This window comes from Copadichromis virginalis, linkage group LG19 (genome assembly GCF_057382275.1).
Source record: "Copadichromis virginalis isolate Kocher_CV1m ecotype Utaka linkage group LG19, C_Virginalis_male_GT1.1, whole genome shotgun sequence".
NCBI lineage: Eukaryota > Metazoa > Chordata > Actinopteri > Cichliformes > Cichlidae > Copadichromis > Copadichromis virginalis.
The window spans coordinates 24200744-24224744 of record NC_140636.1 but is presented as its reverse complement, the minus strand read 5'-3'; the positions used below and the strand labels follow the sequence as shown (position 1 = coordinate 24224744).

At 39.7% G+C, this 24001-nt stretch overlaps 1 protein-coding gene across 5 annotated transcripts in view; it reads left to right on the top strand.

The window, feature by feature from the left end:
- The window catches only part of stxbp5b (syntaxin binding protein 5b (tomosyn)), a 30179-nt gene extending 6178 nt beyond the window's left edge, over positions 1-24001 (top strand). The window contains exons 3-30 of one of the 5 annotated variants that reach the window (XM_085440761.1): positions 2014-2095; positions 2465-2565; positions 3768-3902; positions 7002-7065; positions 8297-8380; positions 8775-8898; positions 9158-9236; positions 9777-9931; positions 10024-10096; positions 10404-10551; positions 10648-10715; positions 10846-10886; positions 11518-11738; positions 11886-12070; positions 12302-12427; positions 12675-12823; positions 13591-13674; positions 14111-14173; positions 14254-14310; positions 14403-14450; positions 16622-16672; positions 16936-17064; positions 17906-18145; positions 18627-18984; positions 19108-19273; positions 19875-19986; positions 20357-20577; positions 20680-24001. In XM_085440761.1, the coding sequence (XP_085296887.1) occupies positions 2014-2095; positions 2465-2565; positions 3768-3902; positions 7002-7065; positions 8297-8380; positions 8775-8898; positions 9158-9236; positions 9777-9931; positions 10024-10096; positions 10404-10551; positions 10648-10715; positions 10846-10886; positions 11518-11738; positions 11886-12070; positions 12302-12427; positions 12675-12823; positions 13591-13674; positions 14111-14173; positions 14254-14310; positions 14403-14450; positions 16622-16672; positions 16936-17064; positions 17906-18145; positions 18627-18984; positions 19108-19273; positions 19875-19986; positions 20357-20577; positions 20680-20721 (3406 nt within the window). In that variant the 3' untranslated portion in view covers positions 20722-24001. The remainder of the gene's footprint in view (positions 1-2013; positions 2096-2464; positions 2566-3767; positions 3903-7001; positions 7066-8296; positions 8381-8774; positions 8899-9157; positions 9237-9776; positions 9932-10023; positions 10097-10403; positions 10552-10647; positions 10716-10845; positions 10887-11517; positions 11739-11885; positions 12071-12301; positions 12428-12674; positions 12824-13590; positions 13675-14110; positions 14174-14253; positions 14311-14402; positions 14451-16621; positions 16673-16935; positions 17065-17905; positions 18146-18626; positions 18985-19107; positions 19274-19874; positions 19987-20356; positions 20578-20679) is intronic. The other 4 variants (XM_085440756.1, XM_085440757.1, XM_085440759.1 and 1 more) reach the window with 4 other exon arrangements.

Below are 24001 nucleotides of genomic sequence, written 5' to 3'. Positions count from 1 at the left end.
TTTTCTGTATATTTGTGTTGTTTGTGTGATTGATTTCCCCACTTTTGTGCCAAGGAAGTCGAAATCTTAATTACAAAATATAATGCTATTTAATAACGGATAAAGCATTTTATTTAATCAGACAAAGCTAATATCCAGTCAGTTCATCGCTGTGTTGTCTTGCAGTCCAAAACGTTAATTAATTCAGGACAAGAAGCAGCAGGAACTCTTCACCTCTCAAAAACTGGAACCTTGCAATCAACTAACTGATTACTCAACTTAGGAAGTTACTTAATTTAAGAGAAAAGCAAATCATATGAAAGTTACCATATGACCAACAGTGTGAGACAGGAACTAGCATTTTGAGCTTTTTTGTTTTGTGGTGTGACCCATCTTCCTGTGTCCACACTGCCAATGAAATTAAGAAATAAAGAGAAACATGTATTGTTGTATAGATGGTCTATTACTATGTAGATTATACCTGTGGCCCCTAAGCTTTTGATCATGTAGTGTGGCAGGAAGTTAGAAAAGAATGCACTCGCTCCCCGCAGTGATAACATCTTGTTGTGAGGTTCGTGTTAGTAATTTCCTGCTAGCCTAGAAAGTAGCTTTGCTCAGCAGTACTATTAACCTATATTGCAGCTGAATCAGTTTTACAATACTTACAGCGAAAAGTTGATAATCACTGGAAAACAACACATACTTCGTGTTCACTGTTGCCTGGTTGCTTAAATGACCCCCACTGGATTACAGAAATATGATGAAAACACTGTTAAATATTACCATTCTTGGTTTTTCAGCTACCTCTCTGCTCTTATGCTCTTATTTATGCATCACCAGAGGGTATGCAATGGACTTAATGACTCTTCCTCCTCGTTCATTGTGGACCTATGGAAACATGATAACCATTAATAATTTTGACAAATGTTGTACACAACCTGCAATGCCAGGAGCTAAAACTGGACACAAAGGTCGTGGGTGAATGTGAGGTCAGTTGCCCACAGCCTTCGACTGGCGCCAGCTAAAAAAGTCTTGACTCTAATAGTCTGAGTTTACCACTGTCATATAACGACCTGATGTCCACTGTTGAGCCCATCCTGAAACGGTGTCCTGAACCCCACCTTAGTTTGTTTAAGGAACTGAGGGATTGTTTGATCACTGCTTGCTTGTTTAATCCTGTACAGAATCATACTATTTGAGCCTTAAAATGGTTTTAGTCGACATAGCTGCCAGTCTTTGGAGCATTTCTTTTGCATGCTAACATTAATAGTATGAGAAACACTGCACCTTTTTTTTTGTCTCTGTGGTCTGTCTGTCTGTTCATAGACTGGCTGTATGATTAGTGCTCTTGTGGTTTCCTCCTCCTTTTGTGCTTGCATGCACAACTCAGTGCACATATGTCTCTGAGAGTGATTAGAGGCTAGTTGAAAGGATTTCCCCCAATTTCTCTTGTGATTATTCAGCTGCTTGTGAAAGTATTTTGGAGGTTTTTATCTGAGGCGTTACAGCCCCGATGCTTACGTGGCAATGCGTCTGACTTTTGCACTGTTCATAATTTGTGATGCCCCGTGTCTTTTATTAGCTGAACGAGCAGCCTGATTGCTTCTGAATGGACAAATTAAGCAGGCAGAGAATCTCTAAGTTAAACTTAACAGTCCAATAGAGAGAGGTGAGTGTGAAGTTGATCATGCTGCCGTCACACTGGCTGACGCATGTGAATATATGAGGGAGACAGGGCCCACTGATTTTATTTATAACTCATCAGTTTAGTGTGTTACATGCTTTTGCCTGTGCCTTTTTAGGAATGCAAGCGGAAAATGTCAACTTCCATTTAGTTCAGAAAAAACAAACGAACTTAAGAACCTTTGATTAGAAAGAATCACAGAAGGCTGGAAATAGCAATTGTCACTTTCATCTTTTTGTATGAAATTATATTAGAAAAGTTGCAGCATTTTTAAAATAGGTTTTCCTCGATTTCTGCATGAACCTTCCTGGCACCTTTCCAGTTTTCTTTGACTGAGCAAACTTTTTTAGCTTTGGCCGTGCAGGGGTGGAGTGCTACTGTCAGCACGAGAGCAACGCTGCTGTCATCCAGCTCCAGTTCCTGATCAACGAGGTTTGTTGTCATTACCTGTTCCTTGTGTCCTTGTTTGATTTTCTCTCTCCTCCTCCTCACCACCTCTTCGCTCCCAGCCTGTTCACTCCTCTCCTCACACACCCAGCCATGAATCTATTGATGAATGTGCTTTTATACATCGATTAAAAGTAATGCTAGTGGTGTAACCTGTATTCATTTCAGTTCAATTCATTTGACTTTACTTGAATATTGTCTCTTTGAGCTAATTTTACTTCAGCACACTTTATACTGTAGAGTCTACGAGCTTTATATCACATGCTTGTGATACAGCCATATAAAGTGTCAATGCCAAGCCACATGATGTTTTCTCAACGCAAATAACTGCTCTGTTTATCACCGTCACCACAGGGGGCGCTGGTGAGTGCCTTAGCTGATGACAGCATCCACCTGTGGAACCTGAGGCAAAAAATCCCTGCTATCCTGCATTCACTCAAGTTTAACAGGGAGAGGTACAGTAATGTGTTTGTTTGTCTGCTGCTGCATTTGCTGCAACACTGCATCTGATGTGAACAAAATTTGCCTTCACAGCTGGCCACATGCTGTGGGGCTGCACCAGCTGTTTTTAGCCAATAAGGAAAATCTGTGACTAATGGTTCAGTATTAACAATGCATCAAATTACTACATTTTAGAAGGAATGTGGCACCCACAGATTTTTATCACCCAGCTTTGCAATTTTTCTCAGCTCATTATTTGGATTTTTGGCCTGCAGATTTTCTTTCCCTCTCTTTGTTCAGACCCTCTTTCAAATGTAGCAGAAATTTTATGTTGGCCAGAAGGACATTATAATAATGCTATAGGAACACCGGAAACATAAGATGATCCCACCCAGGGGAGCGGCTATCTGCTGCTGACCCGGTGTTCACCGCAGTATATAAGGGATCATTTGTGCCAAGAGCCAATCGGTATACTGAATAATGAGATGCTGTGATGTGTTTTTATTGTTGTTATGTTGAAGTTTTATATGCGTGTATGTATGAATGTGGGTTGATGTGAAGGGATTTGATTCATTTTGTTTATTGCTTAGTGAACCGAAGACAATTTTCCATTGATGTTGATAATAAAGTTATTGTATTCTATAATCCAGTGGGACATATTTGCACTGAAATGGCAAGACAAAAATGAGCAGTAAACTGACTTAAATGGCAGTATATTTTGACTGTGTGCTACTTTTCCTTTCATTTAACAGTTGCTACAGATATTTTGCAGCATCTTGATGGTTTAAACCATCAGGTCTGTTAAAAGAAACTCCACACTTTTTGTTAAGTCAGTATTTCCAAGTTCATTTAAAAATGACTCCAGATTTCCTCTGGAAAAAAAAAATCACAATTAAGGTACAGACTAATAGCAAAAGACAAAACATTTTTGCAGGTTCATTCTATTTCAGATAGTAAATGTTGTGTATGACTGGATTCTTCTTTCACCCAGTTGAGAATAGGCAACAGTATTTACTCTGCTGTTCCCCCCAACTGATCTATATATAGTCTGGCTTCATTAGTGTGACACAGTGCAAGGCCTTTGTAATTAAATCTTACTCACTTGCTTCTTCTTCCAGTTGGACCAGCGTGATTAGGGACAAGGGTAACCGTCTGATGCCAACTGAGTCATGAGATAATAAAAAGCCTGGTTGTGATGGATCTTGATCTCTTCCAGAATCACATACTGCCACCTGCCCTTCCAGAGCAAATGGCTGTACATCGGCACAGAAAGAGGAAACATCCACATTGTCAACGTGGAGTCCTTCACTCTCTCAGGCTACGTTATTATGTGGAACAAAGCCATCGAACTGTGAGTCTGTATTTCACAACTACACCCCTCCTCCCATTACTCACTCACTATTTGCATATCTTCTTTGTGCAGCTGACACTCGACCAGGAAACTCAAAATTGCAAAGGAATGCGGTTGCCGGCACTTGCAGAAACAGTTAGTCCTGTAAGCTGAGAATACTGTAGCTCTGATCGGTATGAGGGCGGTATGGAGGTGGTGATTGTGCCATGCCAGGACTTGCAGTTGAGACTTCTGGAGGTGTTCTGTTAAATCTGGCAGCAAACATCTCTGATAGGAAGTGCCCACTTCATAACCCCAGTGACCCATCCTGTGTCACCCACTCCCTCGTGTAAACACCCACTGTAAAGTTTGCAAGGAATTTTACATCACATCCTGCATCTTCTGAGGGGTTCCCATTTAATGTCACATGCAGGTGTATGATCGAGGTGGATAAAATCACTATCAGTATCTTTTCTGGTTATGATAGCATTTTCGTGTATCGAATACAGGTTTTCCCAGCACACAGGAATTTAAAGTGATCATTTTTAAACAGCTTTGCTAAATGGTGGATTATTTACTTGATACATAATTTAACAAGTGATAATAAAAATAATTTCTGGTCAAACAGGGCAGCACTGGCAGGTCGACGCGCTCTTCATACTTGCAATATCTAGCAAAGTTATTTTGCTAGATAAAGTTTAGGAATTCAGTCGTTTGGGTCATCCCTCCAGCATTCCCATTAGTACAGACTGAGCCATTATAACTGTGCAACATTTAACAGTTCTGTAAAAGACATTAAGTCTGTGTCTTTCAATGCCACCTACACTGTGTAGATGAAAGTACCAGACCACCTGCACATTATACCTACTGGAGCTGCTCCACTACGAAGAACCATGCCACGAAGATCCCAGCACACATGTTTAGTGCTGATGATAATTCAAGATGATGTTTGGAGCTTTGTGAATATTGACTCGGCAATCCATTGGACAATTTTACACTCTATGCGCCTCAACGCAACGCAGTTCTGTAACTTTGTGTGGTTTGCCTCTGCGTGGCTGAGTTACTGTGGTTCCTAAACACTTCCAATTTGCAATACCACTTACAGTTGATTGTGGAATATCCAGGAGGGAAGTAATTTCACAAAGTTGTTGCAACAGCGGCATCTTATTATAGTACCACATTGGTATTCAGAGAGCTCTTTGGAATTAGCCATTATTTGACAAATATTTGTAAAGGCAGACTGTATGGATAGATGCTTGATTTAATACACCTGTGGCAGTAGGAATACACCTGAAATTAAAGATTAGGCAGTGAATTATTACTTTTGTTCATATAGTGTGTTATATAGGTACTTTGATCATTTCATGGACCTCATTCATGCACGCCTCAGTAAAATGTATTGGGGACAATTCATTACAAGCAAATGATGAAATTACTGCTGTTGTGCTGTCTGACATTTCATGCATGTTAGGAACACAGAAGACAGACTTCTAGAAATGGCTGAAACGAAAAAAAACGAACTGTTAACCTCAAATCTCATTAGCAAGCAGTGTCATAAAACTGTTTTGAGTCGGGACAACATAAAGAAGTCGCTTTGAGGCTGTGAGATTAGTTTGAGCAAAGTGAGACTAAATGCAGGTGCCAGAAGTTTTTGTTTTTTTTAATATAATGTTAATATACCGTTGATACTCTTAAAGTAACTGAATGTATTCCGAATTGGGTGGTTTGCAAAGTGATACCAAAATGTTACTGGTACAATCTAGTAAGATTGCCGTCATGACTCGCTGTGAAGTGATCAAAGTACACATTGATACATGAACTCAGGTCATTCAGATTAACAGAAAGAAGTACATGTCTTAAAAGGACTGGTTACATGTCTACCACAAAATTTGCCCATTCTGAGCCCTTGATTGGGGCTTAAAAGGGGTAGTGAAATTACTATTTTTTTCTAAATGAAAACTTTAGTCAGTAGAAGTTTTTCCAAGCAATTTTATTTTCCATGTGCCCACCAGCGAGCTAAAAAAGATTATTTTAGAAAGTGACTGGCAGCTAAAATTGGTTGCATAAAGGTGTGCGTGTGTATGAGGCTGCTGGTGAAATCGGATAAATTGCTCTTTTAGATCCTGGAGTTGAAAGTGTCAGAGCAAAGTATGCCGTCCTCTTAGATAAATGTGTCAGATGCAGGAAGTGGAGATGGGGAAATGATTTAGCTTGTCTTGATTTTGAAGATGAAAAGAAACGATGTGGTGTGAAATCTAAAGCGAAATATTCAGTTATGTCTTTGTAGAACCTCTGATAGAATCGTCTTTTCCACGCTCTGCTTCATAGCTTGTTGCCTTTGGAAACTCGTGGACTCTCCTACAGTGGATAGAAACGCTGTGTATGGCGCTAATGATCATATCTGGTGTTATGCTGGAAATGAAACTCAGTTTTAACTAGTTAATTTAAAGTAATGTTTACCGACGATTCCGTCAGTTAACAGTCTAGGTTAAAATAATCTTTATTACAATAAAATCCAGTTCACAAACATGAGAACTGGTTATTAAGCCTGGTGTTTGTGGTGCGGGTGTATCACAATGTGGTGATTACCGGCTGGAGTTCATATTCCGCTCCATCCCTTCCTTTTATTCACTGCGACATCACTGACTGTATCGACTCATCAGCAGCAGCAATGAGATCATTAGCCGCTGGAGCCAGACCACACTCAGAGGCAGCAACACTTTCTTTAGGCCAGACCTTCACTTCCTCCATGCCCCTTGCTCTGTTGCCACGGTGATCCTGTCTTGAAACACTATAATCTCTCATAGACCCTCATGTGACCCTACTCTCCCTCTCCCTCGCTGTTTGTCTCTCTCATATGTCATGGCTATTTTTTATTTTTTTTTTCCTCCCCTCTGGTGCGCTGATGCACATTTTCATCTTATTATCTTGTCCTTTTTTTCTCTGTGCAAGACCAAAGATTGGGGCTTACATTTTGGATGTCTTTCCTAATTGCCTCTATCTTACCGCCCTCTAAAAGCTCCACTGTATCACTATATTTATCAGATACATTTTACTCATCAGTGGCAAATATACCTAAATTGACTTGGACTGTCTCCCATTTCTTTCTTTCTCTGACAGATCCACCAAGACACACCCAGGGCCTGTTGTGCACATCAGTGATAACCCCATGGATGAGGGCAAGGTAACTGATAGCTGAACATTACATTGCCTATAGAGAAGATAAACAATTGTACGTCATCTGATGATGTTATGTGGAGAAGCAGAGCTGGAAATGATTTTTAGTTGGATCTCAGAGACTGTTCAGTTATATAATGTAAAAGTTCATGTCTTTTAAAAGAAATATAGGCTTGCTTTTAATTCAAGAAAGTTAAAGTTCCACTTAAGTGATTAAGTGAACTGGAGATAATCAGTTAGATAAAGATGGATTGCAGGGGACACTCCTGCTTTGGATCATAGGTAATGATGTTTTACCTCAACTAGCAGTTACTGTTTTCCTAGAGCTAAAGATAGGACAGTCTGCAGTGATGGCGCAGAGTAGGCTACCACTGTGACTGTAAAAAAGGCAGCGACAACAACAACTAGGAGCATTTGGGTTGACTATTATAATTTGCTACTAGTTGCTGGTAGACAATTTGGCACAGGAATTCATGTTACTGCTATCACCAGTTGGGCATTTGCTGAAATTTAAGTTTGTTGTTAGAGTAGTGCTTTTCCGGGACACTGCAAATAAATTGCACTTTTGTTAAAAGAAATAAATACACAGAGTATTATAGCTCATACCTATGAAGCATATGAATTGGATTTTTATTTCTGGAATCTCACTGTTAAGTTCTTTTGGAGTAGCTCTGCGTTATTTAGAGGTGAAAATGATCATCTTGGTGCGCCCCCTCATTTCATTCACTGTCTTGAACAAGCCTCAATTTAAGCCAGCTGTCTTTCTATTGGCCTGCCCCCTGCAAACACAGTTTGAACAGCAGACAATATTCGTCTGAGGTGACCATATTAAGGATATCCTTTCTCACATCATATAGAGCCAAAAATGCAAAAACACCTACGCTCGTATGCAGACCCTTCTATTTGCCTCTTACAGGCCATTTCAAAGGGTTTATGCGTATCTTTTAGCCTGTTCTCACAAGGAAATTCCTAACTATTGAAAAAATAGTTATAAGCTACTCTAGTGTTTACATGATTGCATAGTAAGTGAAAACTTAGTTGCTTCTTACAGTGTGTAAATGTCAGAATATTGCATCTTATGCCATCTTAAGCAATGTCATAAAAGTCTACTAGGGAATGTAAAATAAATAACTGTCATACATTCATAAAGTGAATTCATTATGAACCAGTTTTGTGCAGAATGTAGTTTAACAGCAGTCAGCTGAGCCTTACTTGCTTTGCTTCTCTTGTTATTTCAGCTTCTGATTGGATTTGAGTCTGGGATAGTAGTGCTGTGGGATTTGAAGTGCAAAAAAGCTGACTACCGCTACAATTATGATGAGGTAAGGCATTGTTTTCCTTTGTTCCAGTTCTTGTGAGGAAACTAGTTTGTCTGGTGTTCCTCACTGTTGTCTGAGAAACATGTTTGGTCTTGTTGGGTTTCTTTGTAAATCAGTTAACACATGAAGTTTTATAATGACACATGAAATGGACGTTTAGGTTTCTTTCATTTTAAGAGAATGGAAAACAGCTCAAAATAACATTATCATGTATTTTGCTAGTTACTCATGAATTTTTGAAGGGACCCAAACTATCCGTGGACAAGTATCACCTTTGTTGAGACAAACCCTGATTTCCCCAATGATGTAGAGTTACTTTGCTATTCTGAACTGTCAAACATATGTTACTTGTACATTATGTATCACACTCTGTTAAACGGCTACCGTGGTTTCTCAGGCAATCCACTCAGTCGCCTGGCACCATGAGGGCAAACAGTTTGTTTGCAGCCACTCCGATGGCACTTTGACCACGTGGAATATACGAACCCCAGCCAAGCCCGCACAGATCATCACACCACATGGTAGGAGCTGTTGTATACACACACTTGTATTGTTTATATTCACAGAGGCATGATTAATGGAAAAACTATATATAGGCCTTTAAATAAAGTGTAGTCCCGCCAGTCTTTGAGACCTGACATGTGTAACAGATGGATGCCGACATGTCCATATGTTCACATATGCACCATATGTACTGTATTCCTGCAATGTAAAATATAATGAGTTTTTGTTTCGGGGATTTGTTTTGTTTTGTTTTTTTGGCATCTTGAAATCCAATAGGAAAGCAGCCTAAGGATGGAAAAAAGCCAGAACCATGCAAGCCTATCCTGAAAGTGGAATACAAAACAACAAGGGCTGGGTGAGTGTGATGGTAGTTCCCACCCATCCTGTGTCTTAACGGACGCTAGTTTGAAACCATATCCTGTACTCAAAATGTCCTTTCCTGTTATTCTGAATATGTAACAGGTTAGTCTTCTTGACAGCGTCCTTATGCTGATGAAAAAGCCCTGTCTAATAAGTAATTAGACAAGGCAACAGTCTCATGATACTTGTTAAATATAATGATTTTTGACACAGCTGGCAGCATCTGAAGAGATGCTCTTATGTCAAAGCCATTAACTAAATGGCCAACATTTCATTGAAAGTGATCTAATACATTTTTCTCAGGCGTTTGAGGACGGGGATTAATATAGTTTTAATAATGATTAAAAAGTAGGCTCCTCCCAGCACAGGTTCTATCAAAATCGGGCCAAAAAGTCCCCAGAGAAAGCACCACAGTAAAATTTGGTGTCCCTCTTTACCCATTTACCGCTGAGTACACCTGGTAATTTTTCATCTGCCACAACTAATTCAATTTTATTGAAGAAGCTATTAAAATATGTGTGTTTGTTAAACCCAGGGACCCATTCATGGTGCTGTCTGGAGGTCTGTCTTACGATACAGTGGGGAGGAGAGCCTGTCTTACTGTGATGCACGGAAAGAGCACTGCTGTTCTGGAGATGGACTACCCGATTGTGGATTTCCTAACGCTGTGTGAAACTCCATATCCAAATGGTGAGCTGTGACACTAGTCAGAACAGCATATGCAGTTACCAACTGAAACGATGCCATTATCCATGTAAATTTTCTGCCGATTTGTTTTCTAGACTTTCAGGAGCCTTATGCTGTGGTGGTCCTTCTTGAGAAAGATTTAGTTGTAATAGACCTCGGACAGATTGGGTAAATATTCAACTTTCTAGCTGTGGTTGTATTAATAATTATATTGCATCAAAAAACATGGATATTTTACATTGTGCATCTAGATTCTACACCAAATGGCCACATTGCCCACTCTAAAGTACGCTATATTAATATACAGAGTAATAAACTTTATTAAAATTTCAAACTTTGGTGAATACATTACACAAAATCTAGCATCTTTTGTTAACATTTATTATCGCAGCTATAAGTTTGACATACAGATCAGAACATGTAGCATAATGCTGTATAATATTTAGTGTAAACATGTGACTGATTATCGTGACAGGTATCCCATATTTGAAAACCCTTATCCTCTGACTATCCACGAGTCACCGGTGACCTGCTGTGAGTATTTTGCTGACTGTCCTGCTGAACTTATTCCTGCACTTTACTCTGTCGGCTGTCGGCAAAAGAGGCAAGGTTACAGTAAGAAGGTAAATGACTCAGTTGTGTTGTCTGTGTGAATTTTACATGAGCATTTGACTTCACCGCAGACAGAAGCTTCATTTTTGTTTATTTGTTTTTAACAGGAATGGCCCATTAGTGGGGGAAACTGGGGCCAAGGCACACAGAGTTACCCTGAGATTATAATCACAGGGTCTGTATTGATTGAATAAAGTAATAATATAATGAGTCGTGCTTACTTATTTTAAGATGTGCACAGGTCTTGTTCAGTAATAAATGTTTAATTGTTTTGTTTTTATTCTGTCTATCCCCTGCTATAATAGACATGCTGATGGGTCAATCAAATTCTGGGATGCTTCTGCACGTGAGTATTTTGTTGTTAAGAGCAGTATATTACTTACTACAAAAAGTTCATCCTTGCATGTCTTTATCTTTAATTTTCCTTCCAAGGAGATGTATTCATGCACTAAATTAAAAACTTTAAAAATCAAGTGGTCCTATTGGTTGATGGTTCCCATTGGTTATATGGTTACTGTTACTACGACATACTGAAGTGTGCACATATTTTAAGACTTTTTATGGCCATAGTTACGACTGACGCTGTAGTTATAATGCTACTGAACCCAGACACTTCTATTTGGTGTTGAACTACATTATTTTGTCCTAGAAATTACTGTTTGCAATTCTCATTAGTTTGTGCAATATAACACACCAATGACAAGAAAACTTATCACTTTCTTTCTGTACTTCACACATTACAATAACCTGTGAATTCTGATGGATTTCGAGCCGGATGAGCTGCTACGTCACTGATGTTCTGGGTTTCTTTGTTCACAAACTAATTCCCATCTCTAATTCTAGTTGCTTGGATTTTGAACGTAGTGCTCCTTGAAAGAACAATATTAATCACCACCACCTCGATTCCTGTTGTAACCTGTGCTATCGAGAGTGCACTGATCGCAGTGAATCATCATGTCCTTATTTTCCTTCCACAGTAATGCTTCAAGTGCTGTACAAGCTGAAGACTGCCAAGGTGTTTGAGAGGGCTCGTGGAAAGGAGGAGAAGCCAAACACAGATATAGTAGATGAGGACCCATTTGCCATCCAGACCTTGTCCTGGTGTCCCGAGAGCCGGATGCTGTGCGTGGCTGGAGTATCTGCTCATGTTATTGTCTATAGGTTCAGCAAACAAGAAATTACCACTGAAGTTGTTCAGGTAAATTGCTTGGGGCATAATAAATGGACAGAGTGAATGGGTAAATTATTCCTAAGGTCAGGATGGATAGATAATAGGATAATAGTCGATAAACATTTACAAGAACAAGCCTTTTTTTTTTTTTTTGTCTTTTTATTTCTTGTTTAGCTCTTGGAGGTGCGAATGCAGTGTGAGTTTAGCGAAGTGGACTCTCCTGACCCAGGAGGAGAGCAGACCCCCACCCTGCCAACCCCGGGAGCTTCCTCCAGCCCTCAGGAGAGTGAGCTTCCCACTCAGCCATCAACAGGGAGCAACTCCTCTGATGGCCCCCGAGACAATATACCATGTCTACAGTATGGAATTTCTTTAATTTTGCCTTGGCTTCTGTTTTTGTGAAGCAGGCTGTCACAGAAGAGATGAAAAACACAAGAAAAAAAGAATCCTCTTAATAAAATGCTTTTAAAGTAATAATAATAATAATAGCAATAAAAATGATGATCCAGAGTGTAGCTTGCCCATAGATGATAATTTATTCCAGTGTAAACTGCAGCCTGCTGTCGTATCCTGCTGTGTGTTTGATGCAGGGTGCGGAGCTCCCCACTGAAGCAGTCTCCGGGCAACCAGGTGGAACTGGTGATCCAGCTGGTGTGGGTGAGTGGGGAGCCACCTCAGCAGATCACCAGCCTGGCAATCAATTCTTCCTATGGCCTGTAAGTCTCTTATGTTCAATACAGCTGATGGTTTTGACATGAGGTCACATCACTTTGGGCTCTCACTAGTCTTCATAGCTCGGTATCCTTTTTTGTGCTCAATTTGTGTGGGTAAAGAAATCGTAATTATATCCTGTCTCAAAGCACACTGTAACCAAGCATTTTCAACCAAGTGCAAAAGTAAATAAAGCCTGCCTAAATCATAATTTGGAGTTCCACTGCATTCTTTGACCTTTCTGTCTTTCAGTGTGGTGTTTGGAAACAGTAACGGTCTGGCTGTGGTGGACTACCTCCAGAAAACCCTGCTTTTCAATATGGGCACATCAGAGCTGTACAGCCCATCTGACCCCTATCAGAGGCAGCCTCGCTCCCCACGTAAAGCAAAGCCTTCCGGAGGTGAGCTGCACTCAACCAATTAAACACTCTTTCTGTTGATTTCTCTCTGTGTTCTGCTGAACTTGTCACCCTGGATAACATTTATCTCACTGAAATACAGTAAATAATTTGCTACGCTCCTTGTATTCCTTTATTTTTTGCTGAACACTTTTGGAGGCTGTTGGAGGTGGGTTAGGGAGGCAGAGCTGACACTTGGCAGCTGCCCTGACTTCGCACTGTGAGCACCGCCCCCTGCAGTAGCTCCTCTCCCTCAACAGGGGGCATCGCTGGCGGATTCTCCATCTGTTCAGTTGGAAGGAGCAAAGACAGTGGAGCATGCATGTTAGAATGGATGCTGTAGCTGAGCAGAGCTGCTCTGCTGTAATAGCACTGCCTTTTGATTCTGTTTACTGACAAAACAATACATAAACCTTGTTTACTTGTTTCAGCCTTGCTGTTTCTGTCATGTCTTCTATTGTGTTTTTCTCTCTTTGCCTAATCATCCTGTCAGTCACTGTTTGTCTTCATTCTTTTTAGTCTCAGTCGCTTGATGCTAGATGCAGGACTCTTATCTGCATTTTGTTTGGTTGCCTTTTAAAAGCAGTCTTTAATTTATGCAAATTGCAAGAACACTATTGGAAACATATACTGTTTTAACAGTGAATCAAATAGAAATTCAGCAGCAAGCAGCTGAGACTTCACATTTTCTTCTGTTTTGCAGTTAGATTTTCAGGCATTTTTCTGTCTCACTGTTTTTACTGTTGATCTCTCTCTGTGATTTGGTAAAGACATTCCAACTGTGACGTCTTGCATGTCCAGACTTTCTTTCTTGTATTCTGAGTCTATGAAAAAACTACGCTCATCTCACTTCAGTAAGTCCTGTTGTGTCAGATTTTTTTCTCTCCCCTACCCACAGTGTCATTGTTCTCCTCTAAGCCTTTTCTTTTATCACATAGAGATACATTCTCTGGTTTTATTATAGCACCCCAAATCTCCAAAGCTCAGTACAGACTTTTCTTTGACATTTCCAGTGAGGATGGAGTCAAATTTCAGACTTGAGAGAGAGAGTATCTTTAAAGTATACACCTATGATTTGACTACTAGACAGCCAATACTGATGCATTTAGTGAGCTCACTTGTGGTAGATTTGTAAACTGAAGCAGAGCTTACTTGCTAAATTGAATGATTACCTCGTTGTATGATTGCCTTTGTAATACTTGAGCTGTTATTGTTACTACATGTGCAATAGGAATTAACTGCAGCGTAATCCTGTCTGACTCTTAATTACAATTTCTGTGGCTCCTGCAGCGACTTGTGATTCCAACGATGGGTCCAATGCCTCAGAGGACCGCTGCAGATCACCTACTTCAGGTAAGTCTTGGCGTGAACTACCGACTGTATCATTTTCTTTTGAAATTCGTCTTTCATATCGGCTGCCATTTGTCATGTAGGCTCTACCTCACCCTGCAATTCAGATGATGACAAAAAGCAGAATTTCATAGAGAAGGGTATTGTATTTTCAAGTGTATGACCCTTTAAAAGTTAATATTTAGACGGTGACTAAAGTTCTCTGACTTGTATTTTTGAACCTTATTTCCAGTGAAGTTGAAAAGCAGGCGCTTTTCCAAGACGGTTGCCAATGACTTTGGTACTGTATCTTTCAGATGTATTCTTTGTGATTACTCACTCTTTCTCTCTGAATGACGGCGTTCTAACCACACTGTGCCTTAATCCTACGCAAGCCTGTGCATACTGTGCCAGTTAAAGGAATAATTGCATTAAAGAAATCGGTTTTCACTAATCACATAATGTAGGGGTTTTGTAGAAAATGAATCAGGGAGGTTGATCAAGTGCATGACAGGATGACTCTTCAATTTCAGGTGCAGATTTTCTATGCAGATTTTTACCAAAATACTGTAGACTGCTGTTACACAACTTAGAATATAGTATGGAAAAATGAAATTTTACTTGAGGATTATTTTTTGTGTGTGTTTTGTTTTTCTTGTTTTATTTTTTGAAACTAAAACAAAAGCATAGAAAATCTGCTTCTCGCCTCAGTCTCTACAGCACTAACATCAAAATGATTTCTCTTGGACTGTAGATACTTGCTCTGTGTGTTTGATTCCAGGGCTTCAGTTCAGTGTTAACTGTTTGGCTGTCCACTGATTCTTTTTATTTTTTTCCCCTCCTCCTCTCTCTCCACCTACTCTCTTTGCATAACTATGTTCACTGAATTGTAATTACCTTATTTCTCAACTGCCTCTTGCTTTGTTTGACATTACAGGCTCTATCGGTTGTCTGTGATGCTTCTCTACCTCATTTGTATTCTCATGGTTTCTCTCAGGGTGGTCACTGACTGCAACAGACAACTTTTAGGAATTTGTACAGAAAAGAAACTGGCAACAACCAAAAGCACCACCTTAAAATCAGCTTTTATTATGATGAATTGTAATGTTATTTCCAAAAGAGTTTAGCGTCTTATTACAAGTAGTCATTTACAAGATATACACCAGTGAGCTATAACATTAAAACTACCTCCATAATACTTTGTAGGTCTGCCTCGTTGTTTGACCCTTTGAGACGTGGGCTCTACGACACCTCCAGAGGTGTCCTGTGGTATCAGGCAGGACGACCTTAGCAGCAGATCCTTTAAGCTCTTTACCTCGATGGGGCTTGCACGCATTTGACTTCTTTTATTTCTACCACTTCCCACAGATGTTCACTTCAAGTGAGGTCTGGGAAGTTTGGAGGGCAAAATCAACAACTTTTCATATTCCTGGAAAAAATCATTTTTTTGGGGGTGGGGGTGCAATTCGGCATTGTTCTTCTTAAAAGAGCCAACTACTATTACAGTGAAGTGCTGTATGTGGACTGTAACCATGCTTAGGTTGGTTATGTGTCAAAGTAGCATCTTCATGAATGCCATAGCAACCTCAAAGCAGAACGTTACCCAGACCGTCCCACTGCTTCCACTGGCTTGCCGTCATGCATCCTGCTGTAATTTCTGACACATGTAAACAATGCAGACGCCCCGTTTCCATGATGTAAAAACATGGTTCTTTAGACATCTTTCTCTATTGGTCTGTGTTCCAGTTATGATACACATGCGCTCACTGTAGGTTTTTTTCAGCTTCTAACAGGGATCAGCATACATCTCTGCAGCTGTCCAACCTCAAACTATGCAAACAATCCATTTATATCAAACAGTACTGTTTGATAGTACTATTTGATACTGTACTATCAAACAGTGCTGAAGTTTTCAGAAATTTGTTACATTAGCCCTTCTAGTGCAATTGGAGCTAGACCCTTCCCCAGTTGTCCCTTCTCGGGCCACTTTTGGCAGGAAGTAACCTCTACCTTCCAGGAACATTTATCACATAATGATCCATGTGAGAGGACTTTGGTCCATGCACTGCTCTTTTTTCTTTTTTACATTTTTCTCCTTTTAGCCCATCAGGTTCGTTTGAACCTAGCGCTAAATAGTCCCACCTGTTTATAGGTGCCATTCTAACAAAATAATCAGTATTACTCAATTCACTTGCCAAAGTTCTTAATGTTGTAGCTGATTGGTGTATGCACTGTGACCTCAACAGTTGTCTTACAGTTGGTATCACCATGTTTAAAAATCGTACTCAAAATTGTGTTCTATTCAGTGATTGCACACTGATGTGCACATTGAAAACAAGGCCACAAAATGGTAAAAATCATACTTATTGAATCATTTGTTGTAATTCACAATCAAAGAAGTATAAAAAAAATCTCAATCCTTTTAGGCATTATTGTTTCACCGTAAAACAGAGGTATTTGTTTCTGTTACAGCTAAGATGTCACGGAAAATTAGCTCGTCTAGTGAGCAAAAGACTGACCTGGGTAAGCCAAAACTAATAACTTACATTTTTCTAAGAACCTTTGTATTTTCTTACAGGTGTTCATCTTGTTATTTGAATCTTCTGCTTTGTATTAGGTTCTAGCTTTTAAGTAGGTCTGCAAAACTACTTCTTACTGTCCAGCAACATGTTGTTCTGAATGTCATGTTCCTGATGTCTTGGGGGTGTGTTTGTTTGTTTGTTTGTTTGTTTGTTTTGTTTTTTTTACTGCAAGTTCAGACAAACACTCTCTTTTTAAACTCAAAGAAAAGGGTGGGTTCCAACGAAGGCGCATTCAGACATGTAAGAAGCAGTTGTGTTGTGTGAAAAGAACGGCAACAGCCAGGATGAACCTGAAGGAGGACCTCTGTAGAACTAAGTCAGACCCCATTTTCTGTGAGTGGACCAGCCTTGGTCTGACTTGGGCTGCAGTGGGATAACTGGTACTAACTCACTCCACTACTATGGCTCTTACTCTGCAGATTTGGCAGATAACACTAATCCTCTCACAGTGAGCGTTTCCTTCTTTTTGAGGAAGTTCCAGTGGCATGACTGCACTCGGTGTTAAAAATCTTGCTTTTCCTGTTTACAGTTTTTTCTTGTGAAGATCACACGTGATGGCCGATGTTTTAAGCCTTTCCCCCATGTTAAAAGGCCTTTTGTGTTTATGTTGGTGTCCCTCATTAGCTTTTTAAAGGGGGTTAAAACTTGTTCTTAAGTTGCCATCAGCACAAAAATAATGCATGAATAATTCTTACTTCTAAAACACCTGTTTTTTTTTTTTTGGTTTTTTTTTGCTTTTTTTTGTGATCCTATAATAGGACATTCATTTTTATTTCTTTAAATAAACAACATTAAGTTTTCAGAATCAATTCCGGAAATCCACATTTGGAAAAAAGTAAACTGCCTCCTTGAATGTAAACTGAAAGAGCATCACAATGTCAAAAGCTTTTTTTTTTTTTCTTTTTTTTTCTTTCTTTTGTTGGACTTTGGGTTTATTTATCATGTTACTGTGGGTGTTTTTTCTTTTCCGCTGCATTTCCATTTCTATAAAGTACATAAATACGATGGAAGGCATTCTCTGCTAAACCTCTGACATCAGAATATATGTTTCTAACCAGGGTTTTGTTTTTCTCTGAGAACTAAAATGCTAAAGTGGAGAGTTTAACTACTAACCCCTTTCACTTTTACATGCGTTGTTTCCTCATTTCCTTTTGTTTGTCCTCCTGCTGTCCAGATGCCAGGGATAACTCATTCACCCGCTCACGCAGTTCAAGTGTAGCCAGCATAGACCGAGAATCTCGAGAGGCCATCTCCTCCTTTCACTTCTGTGAGAGTTTTCCAAGGAAGACAGACAGCCTGGTCAGCCCCTGTCTGCTGGTGGGGACCACCCACGGCTCGGTGATGATGGTGGCCCTCAGCCTGCCACCAAGTGGAGACCAGAGGTTACAGCAGCCAGTTGGCATTGCGTCTTGCGGTAAAAAAATACAAAAAACAAACTTAAAATAAAATTTGCATGAGGATACATAGTGACCTTTGTTGACAAGCATTAGAATATCAAGCATTAGAACTAGGATCAAGCAGCCTTCATTGCTGAAAAGGAGCGAGGGGGAAGCAAATGTTGATCAAGGTGTGGAAATGTGTGTGCAAGGAGTTGACAAGAATATAGACTAAAGCTACACAGATGGTTTCCAATATCATTTGGTGCTACAATAGTCACATGCTATCCACATGATGGGTATATCTTGTGGTTTATTTACTGAAGCCAAAGGGTAAACAGACCTGACCTTAACGTTTTGGTTTTAGGATTAGTTTAGTTATGAAAACAAAGCTTAAAGCTAAAATTGCACAAGTTTCAGAAGACAATTAAGAACTTAACATGCCACTTATAGCTGACCTTGAATTATGCTGTGACCAATTATTTTTTTATTTTAAGCTGAAAATATCTAATTTCTTAGGCACCCTGGTCAAGCTCAAAGGAGGCATTTTAACTATGGCCCTGCTGGACGCAACTGGAACTCTGCTGCCCCCTTTCTTTGAGCAGTGGTATGACCCAAATGCTTCAGATGAAGAAAAAGAGAAGAGTCGGAAGCGCAGGCCAGCCTCTCCTCCCTCGTCACAGGAGAGCCAGGATACTCACTTTGCCATACTGTGTTCGGAGAAACAGGCCAAGGTGGTGGCCCTGCCCTCCCAAACCCGCATCTACAAACACAGCATCACAGAGACCTCCTTCGTGCTGAGGGCTGATGTTGTGCAGATGGCCGGGGCTAACTGCATCGCCTGTTTCTGTGCTAATGGGCATATAATGACTCTGAGGTATCATCATTACTAGCGTCTGCTGTTATTTATATTTTGAAATCTCTGATCAAGCAGAGATACCAAGTGAGGAAAACATAAATAGATGTTAGCAACTTGGTGTGGTGTTTTGCGTGATTACAGTTTACCCAGTCTACGGCCTCTTCTGGATGTCAACTACCTGCCGCTCACAGACATGCGAATAGCAAGAACATTCTGCTTCTCCAACCTGGGTCAGGCTTTGTACCTCACCTCCCCTACTGAGATCCAGAGGATCACCTACAGCCAGGAGACGTGTGACAACTTGCAGGTCAGATAAATGATCAGATCACCATCAGCTCCATGCCAGTAGCTTTGCAGAGAGAAAAATGCATAAATGCCTCAGAGCCCAAGAAAACTCCCCAGCAGTAAAACTGTTTCTTTAAATTTGGAGTTTAATTTTGTCCAACATAGCAGACATTTCTTATTTGTAAGCATTTCAGAAATAACAAGGAGTTTGGCAGCGATTTCTGCCAAAAATAGCAACACAGACTTGCTGTGTTTACTTTACATAAATCTTCTCACATGGGCTCAGTCTAAACCAGGAAAAGTAACTGGTGTGATGTTGGCACACATGCTTATGTAGGCCAGCTGTTTGAATCAGGTCTGCGGTCATTTTAACGTTAGACAACAATATAATTCCTCATAGTTATCTTTATAGAAAATTACAGGTCAGTAGAAAGGTGAAGTGCTTGTCTGCTTACAGATAATTCAGTAGATGATCTGAAGGTGCGGGTTAATTTCCTTTTTCATTTTTCTCTTTCAGGGAGATACAGGCCTTAATCGGGTTGATTTAAAAAGTCTGGCTGAGTCTGCATATCTTCAGAGACAATATATTGAAATACATGTACTGATGTTTCTGTCTTTCACAGGAGATGCTCAGTGAGTTATTTACTCCAGTGGAGACACCAGAGGCTCCAAACAGAGGTTTCTTCAAAGGCCTTTTTGGGGGAGGAGCTCAGTCTCTGGACAGGGAGGACCTCTGTGAGTACAGAGTGCCTTCTAGTATTGCATAAAGAGTTCTCAAAACCTCAGAGTGCAATTAAATATATGTTTGCATTTGAATACTTAATGCAGTCGTGTTTTAAATGTGTAGTTTTCAGTCATCGGGCTTCTGAATTACTCTAGCTGTTTCATATATTATTGTATTGTTATTACATATATATCTATATATAAGTATTTCACAGTTGAAACTTTATTTAGCTATCACGTCCTATATGTAAAACAATTTGAACCTTTTTAGGGCTTTTATTCCACTGTCTTTGGTAAAATGATTGGTGACCTTTCATTTAGGGGAAAAATGAAAAAAGACTTGTAAACAAACCATCTGCATATCTATTTTTGTCTCTGCTAGTTGGAGAAACAGCTGCAGGTAAGGCATCTCGTAGCCTGGCGCAGCACATCCCTGGCCCAGGCAACATGGAAGGCATGAAGGGGGCCGCATCGGGAGTTGTGGGAGAACTTGCCCGTGCCAGAATAGCTCTGGATGAGAGAGGGCAGAAGCTGGGCGAGCTGGAGGAGAGAACAGCAGCCATGATGGCCAGCGCAGAGTCCTTTTCCAAACATGCGCATGATGTACGTGAACGGCATCTGTTTGAACGCTTGTATAATTTTTTTTCTTTTTCAGGTTATCACATTAATCCTGATTCACATTTTTCCCCACTTTACTTCCTTCAGATGATGCTGAAATACAAAGATAAAAAGTGGTACCAGCTCTGATGGCAGCGTGTGGAGCATCGGACTCAGTAATTTCACACACCAGTATCTCTGAGGAGCTGCAGGTCCCTCTACTTCTCTTCTCTATTTCTCTCCACGGGGGAGTTATGCGCAAAAGAATTGTGCTTTTTTTCCCGTTTTCTTTTTCCCTCAGCGTAATATTATCCCTCTGCATTACCTCAGTCACCCGAGGACCTCTGCAGCACAGACACTGTCCAGTGCAATGCAATGAGGATGGAAAGAGGAAAGAAATGGAAGAAGAGAAGCTCTTAGGAGACTCTCATTCCATTTTCACCTGAGAGTGATGACGTTCATTTAACATCAGTCCACACAGTAGGAGAAGAGGGGACCTTTCATATATCCATCAGGCATATATAAAAAGATATAAAGTGCTGTTCTTTTAGCCTGACTGCATTTGGTCATTCTCTGCCCTTTATGGTGTCTGCTAAACACAGTGGACTTAAATGAGGAGGAAAGTCTGATGACCCCTTGTCCTTCAATTCTAATCAACTCGATGAACGTGCAAGTTTCTGTAGTAATGATTAAATCACTGAAGGACTTGTTTGTTTTTCTGTCTAAATTATTTTTGGAGTTTGTCTTTTTGCATCTGTAAGTATGGCTTATCCTTCCTTTTTTTTAATATATTGTTTTTGTCTAGAAAGGGCCTTTGAAGTGGTTAAAAGAGTAAATAAATGGGCAGGGAGATTCTGAATCTATTGCCTCTCACCAAATAAGGGCTGGTAGTACACTAGTTCATCACCGACCATACCTTTTTACAGCTTTTACCAAGCAAATGGGTTTTGGGTGAGAAAGACGAATGGTGAATTTATGGAATCACTCTGTTTTATTTTTAAATGTAATTATTTATGGGAAGCGAATAATAGTTGGGGATTAAATGAAGCTGGGCATTAAGTTTTATTTTGTTTCTTCTGTCTATTAAATGCGAAAAAGAAAGTGCTGAAAATGTTTACCCCAATGACGAGTTTACATTGACCTATAATAAAAATGAATTGATAAGAGTGGATACACTGGAAAATCCATGAAGAGCTTATTTTCTTCAGGCTTTCAAGGGGCTATAGCAAAGTCATGTATGAGAAGGATGATGTGTTGATGGGCAAGGCTAAGATTGCCCTTAATATAATTACATATATATATATATATATTTTGGTTACAAATTTAAGTTTTACCTGTCTTAAAGATGTATCTATATATGATCATTCAAATTTTTATTGGCATACATTTGTAGCTGAATTTTTTTTTTCTTTCTTTTTTTCAGTCTTGTTTCTCAATGTGTAGGGAAAAAAAGCATGTGTCTCTTACAGCACAATGGAAGTGATAACGCTGTGTTTGTATCTGTAGCTGCCAGTAGAAATGACCAAGCACACATACGTGTTCCACGCAGTGCCGTTGGTCATCTCTCTCTGAACCATTAACTTAAAAAAACTGTTTCTGCCTTTGCCTCATGACGCATATATGCTAACCTCTACCTACGTGTATATCTGTGTCTTTGTAAACATACATATATTCAGGAATATGTGTATGGGCGCCAATGTCTATATAACAATATATTGACCTATGTATTACAATAGGTCTTTTGAGGTTTTTGTTTTTGCTTGACAGTGTTTTTCAATGTGATTAACCGGAATCCTATTGTAATTAGATTAGATTTCTTTTTCATGAGGTGTGAGGATATGCTGCTAGTTGTGTCAATATAGGAGCATTATCTGTCGGGCTTTTATTTTGAAAAGAGGGGACAAGACTTTGTCAGTTCAGTTTGCTGCCAAATGTTGTATATAGCGCAACAGCTGGACACAAATCTGACAGTGCGGGTTCAGGTAATGTGACATACCGTATGCTTGCGGCCATGTTTTTTTTCTGACACCAAAGAGTTTCTTAATTTCACAAAGTTGTCTTGATTCATTTTTCCCCAGGCGTTAAGAGTCAGTCAGGATAGTTTGATGACACTCTTAAGAAATCTTCTGTGTGTAAGGGGGCGGGGTTTAGGGAGGCGATTGGCTTTGCTTCGTCTTATGGGCATGAAACCTTCATTACTGCCCCAAACTGCTGGACACGTATAAAGTAAACCCGAGAAGTTTCATTCCAAAATGGGATATCCAGCAATGGAAATGGAAATTGACTGAATACTTGATCCTAGAAACTGCTAGGAGGTTTGAAACCTCCTCTTTATTTCTGTGTATTATATCACTGAAATAAAGAAAACGTACCTAGAAAACATTGGATGAGCAGTTGCAATATGGAGATATGGCATTTTCGAATAAAACCCTTCACTTTTAGATGGCTGATTTTAAATCTACTGTATACTATTGAGATAAACCCATTTGGAAGAGCAGTTGTGTGGGTTTTGCACTATTTTTTTGTACTTCAAATGATTTTGTTAGTATGATTTTTAAAGTGTTGATTCCTCTGTCCCATTTTCTTATGTTTCAAAGGACCAAAACATGACAGAACCTATGCTTATTTATGTCATTTGCCAATTATGCTGATTTCTTCACTCTCAGATTTGTTTTCCATGTCAACATTAATGTCCAAGCTATGGCTGTGCATAAATATCCATCATCCAGACATGACAATGAACGTTTTCTGGTATATATTTAACATGCTCATCTCAGATTTAAGCTTTTCTCCTGCAGAACGAACCATCCTCCTTTGAGTGGGCCGCTGAGTCCTTTTACAAAGTGTGGCCTCAACTTTAAAGTGCTTCAGTTTGCAACATATGTCCTAAATGGTCTCTTATTGCACATTGAAGGATGCATGATATTAAGTGTTTACAAACTTGAAACAACCATGTATTATCCCCTCTTAGAGATTGTCTGTTCTAGCATTTGTATTAACCACCATGCTGAACAAAACTGAAGTTCTCTTCACACATCCGGAGTGCGTCCCATTTTCATTTGATCATGCCAATTGTACACATGCGAGAGATTATATTTATTTTTTATTGGTACATCTGTTAATGTTGCTGTTTGCTTCATGAAAACTCTTGCTCTCCCTGCGCTGTAAAAATGCATTGAAGTTGGAAGCTAGGCTCACAGCACCGTGCAGGAGAGCTCGAGGTTTTCTCACTCGCCATACTTCCATCCGTCTGTCTTCTGGGATGAATATCTGTGGAGTTGCAGTATTTTCTCATAGTAGGCAATTTTTGTACAGTTTTATTAAAATAAATTTCACATGGATGTCTGACTTTATCTGCTGCCACAATTTAGACTGTAGATACAGTATATATAGATATTATTGTGCAATGGAAAATAAATGTAAAACCAAC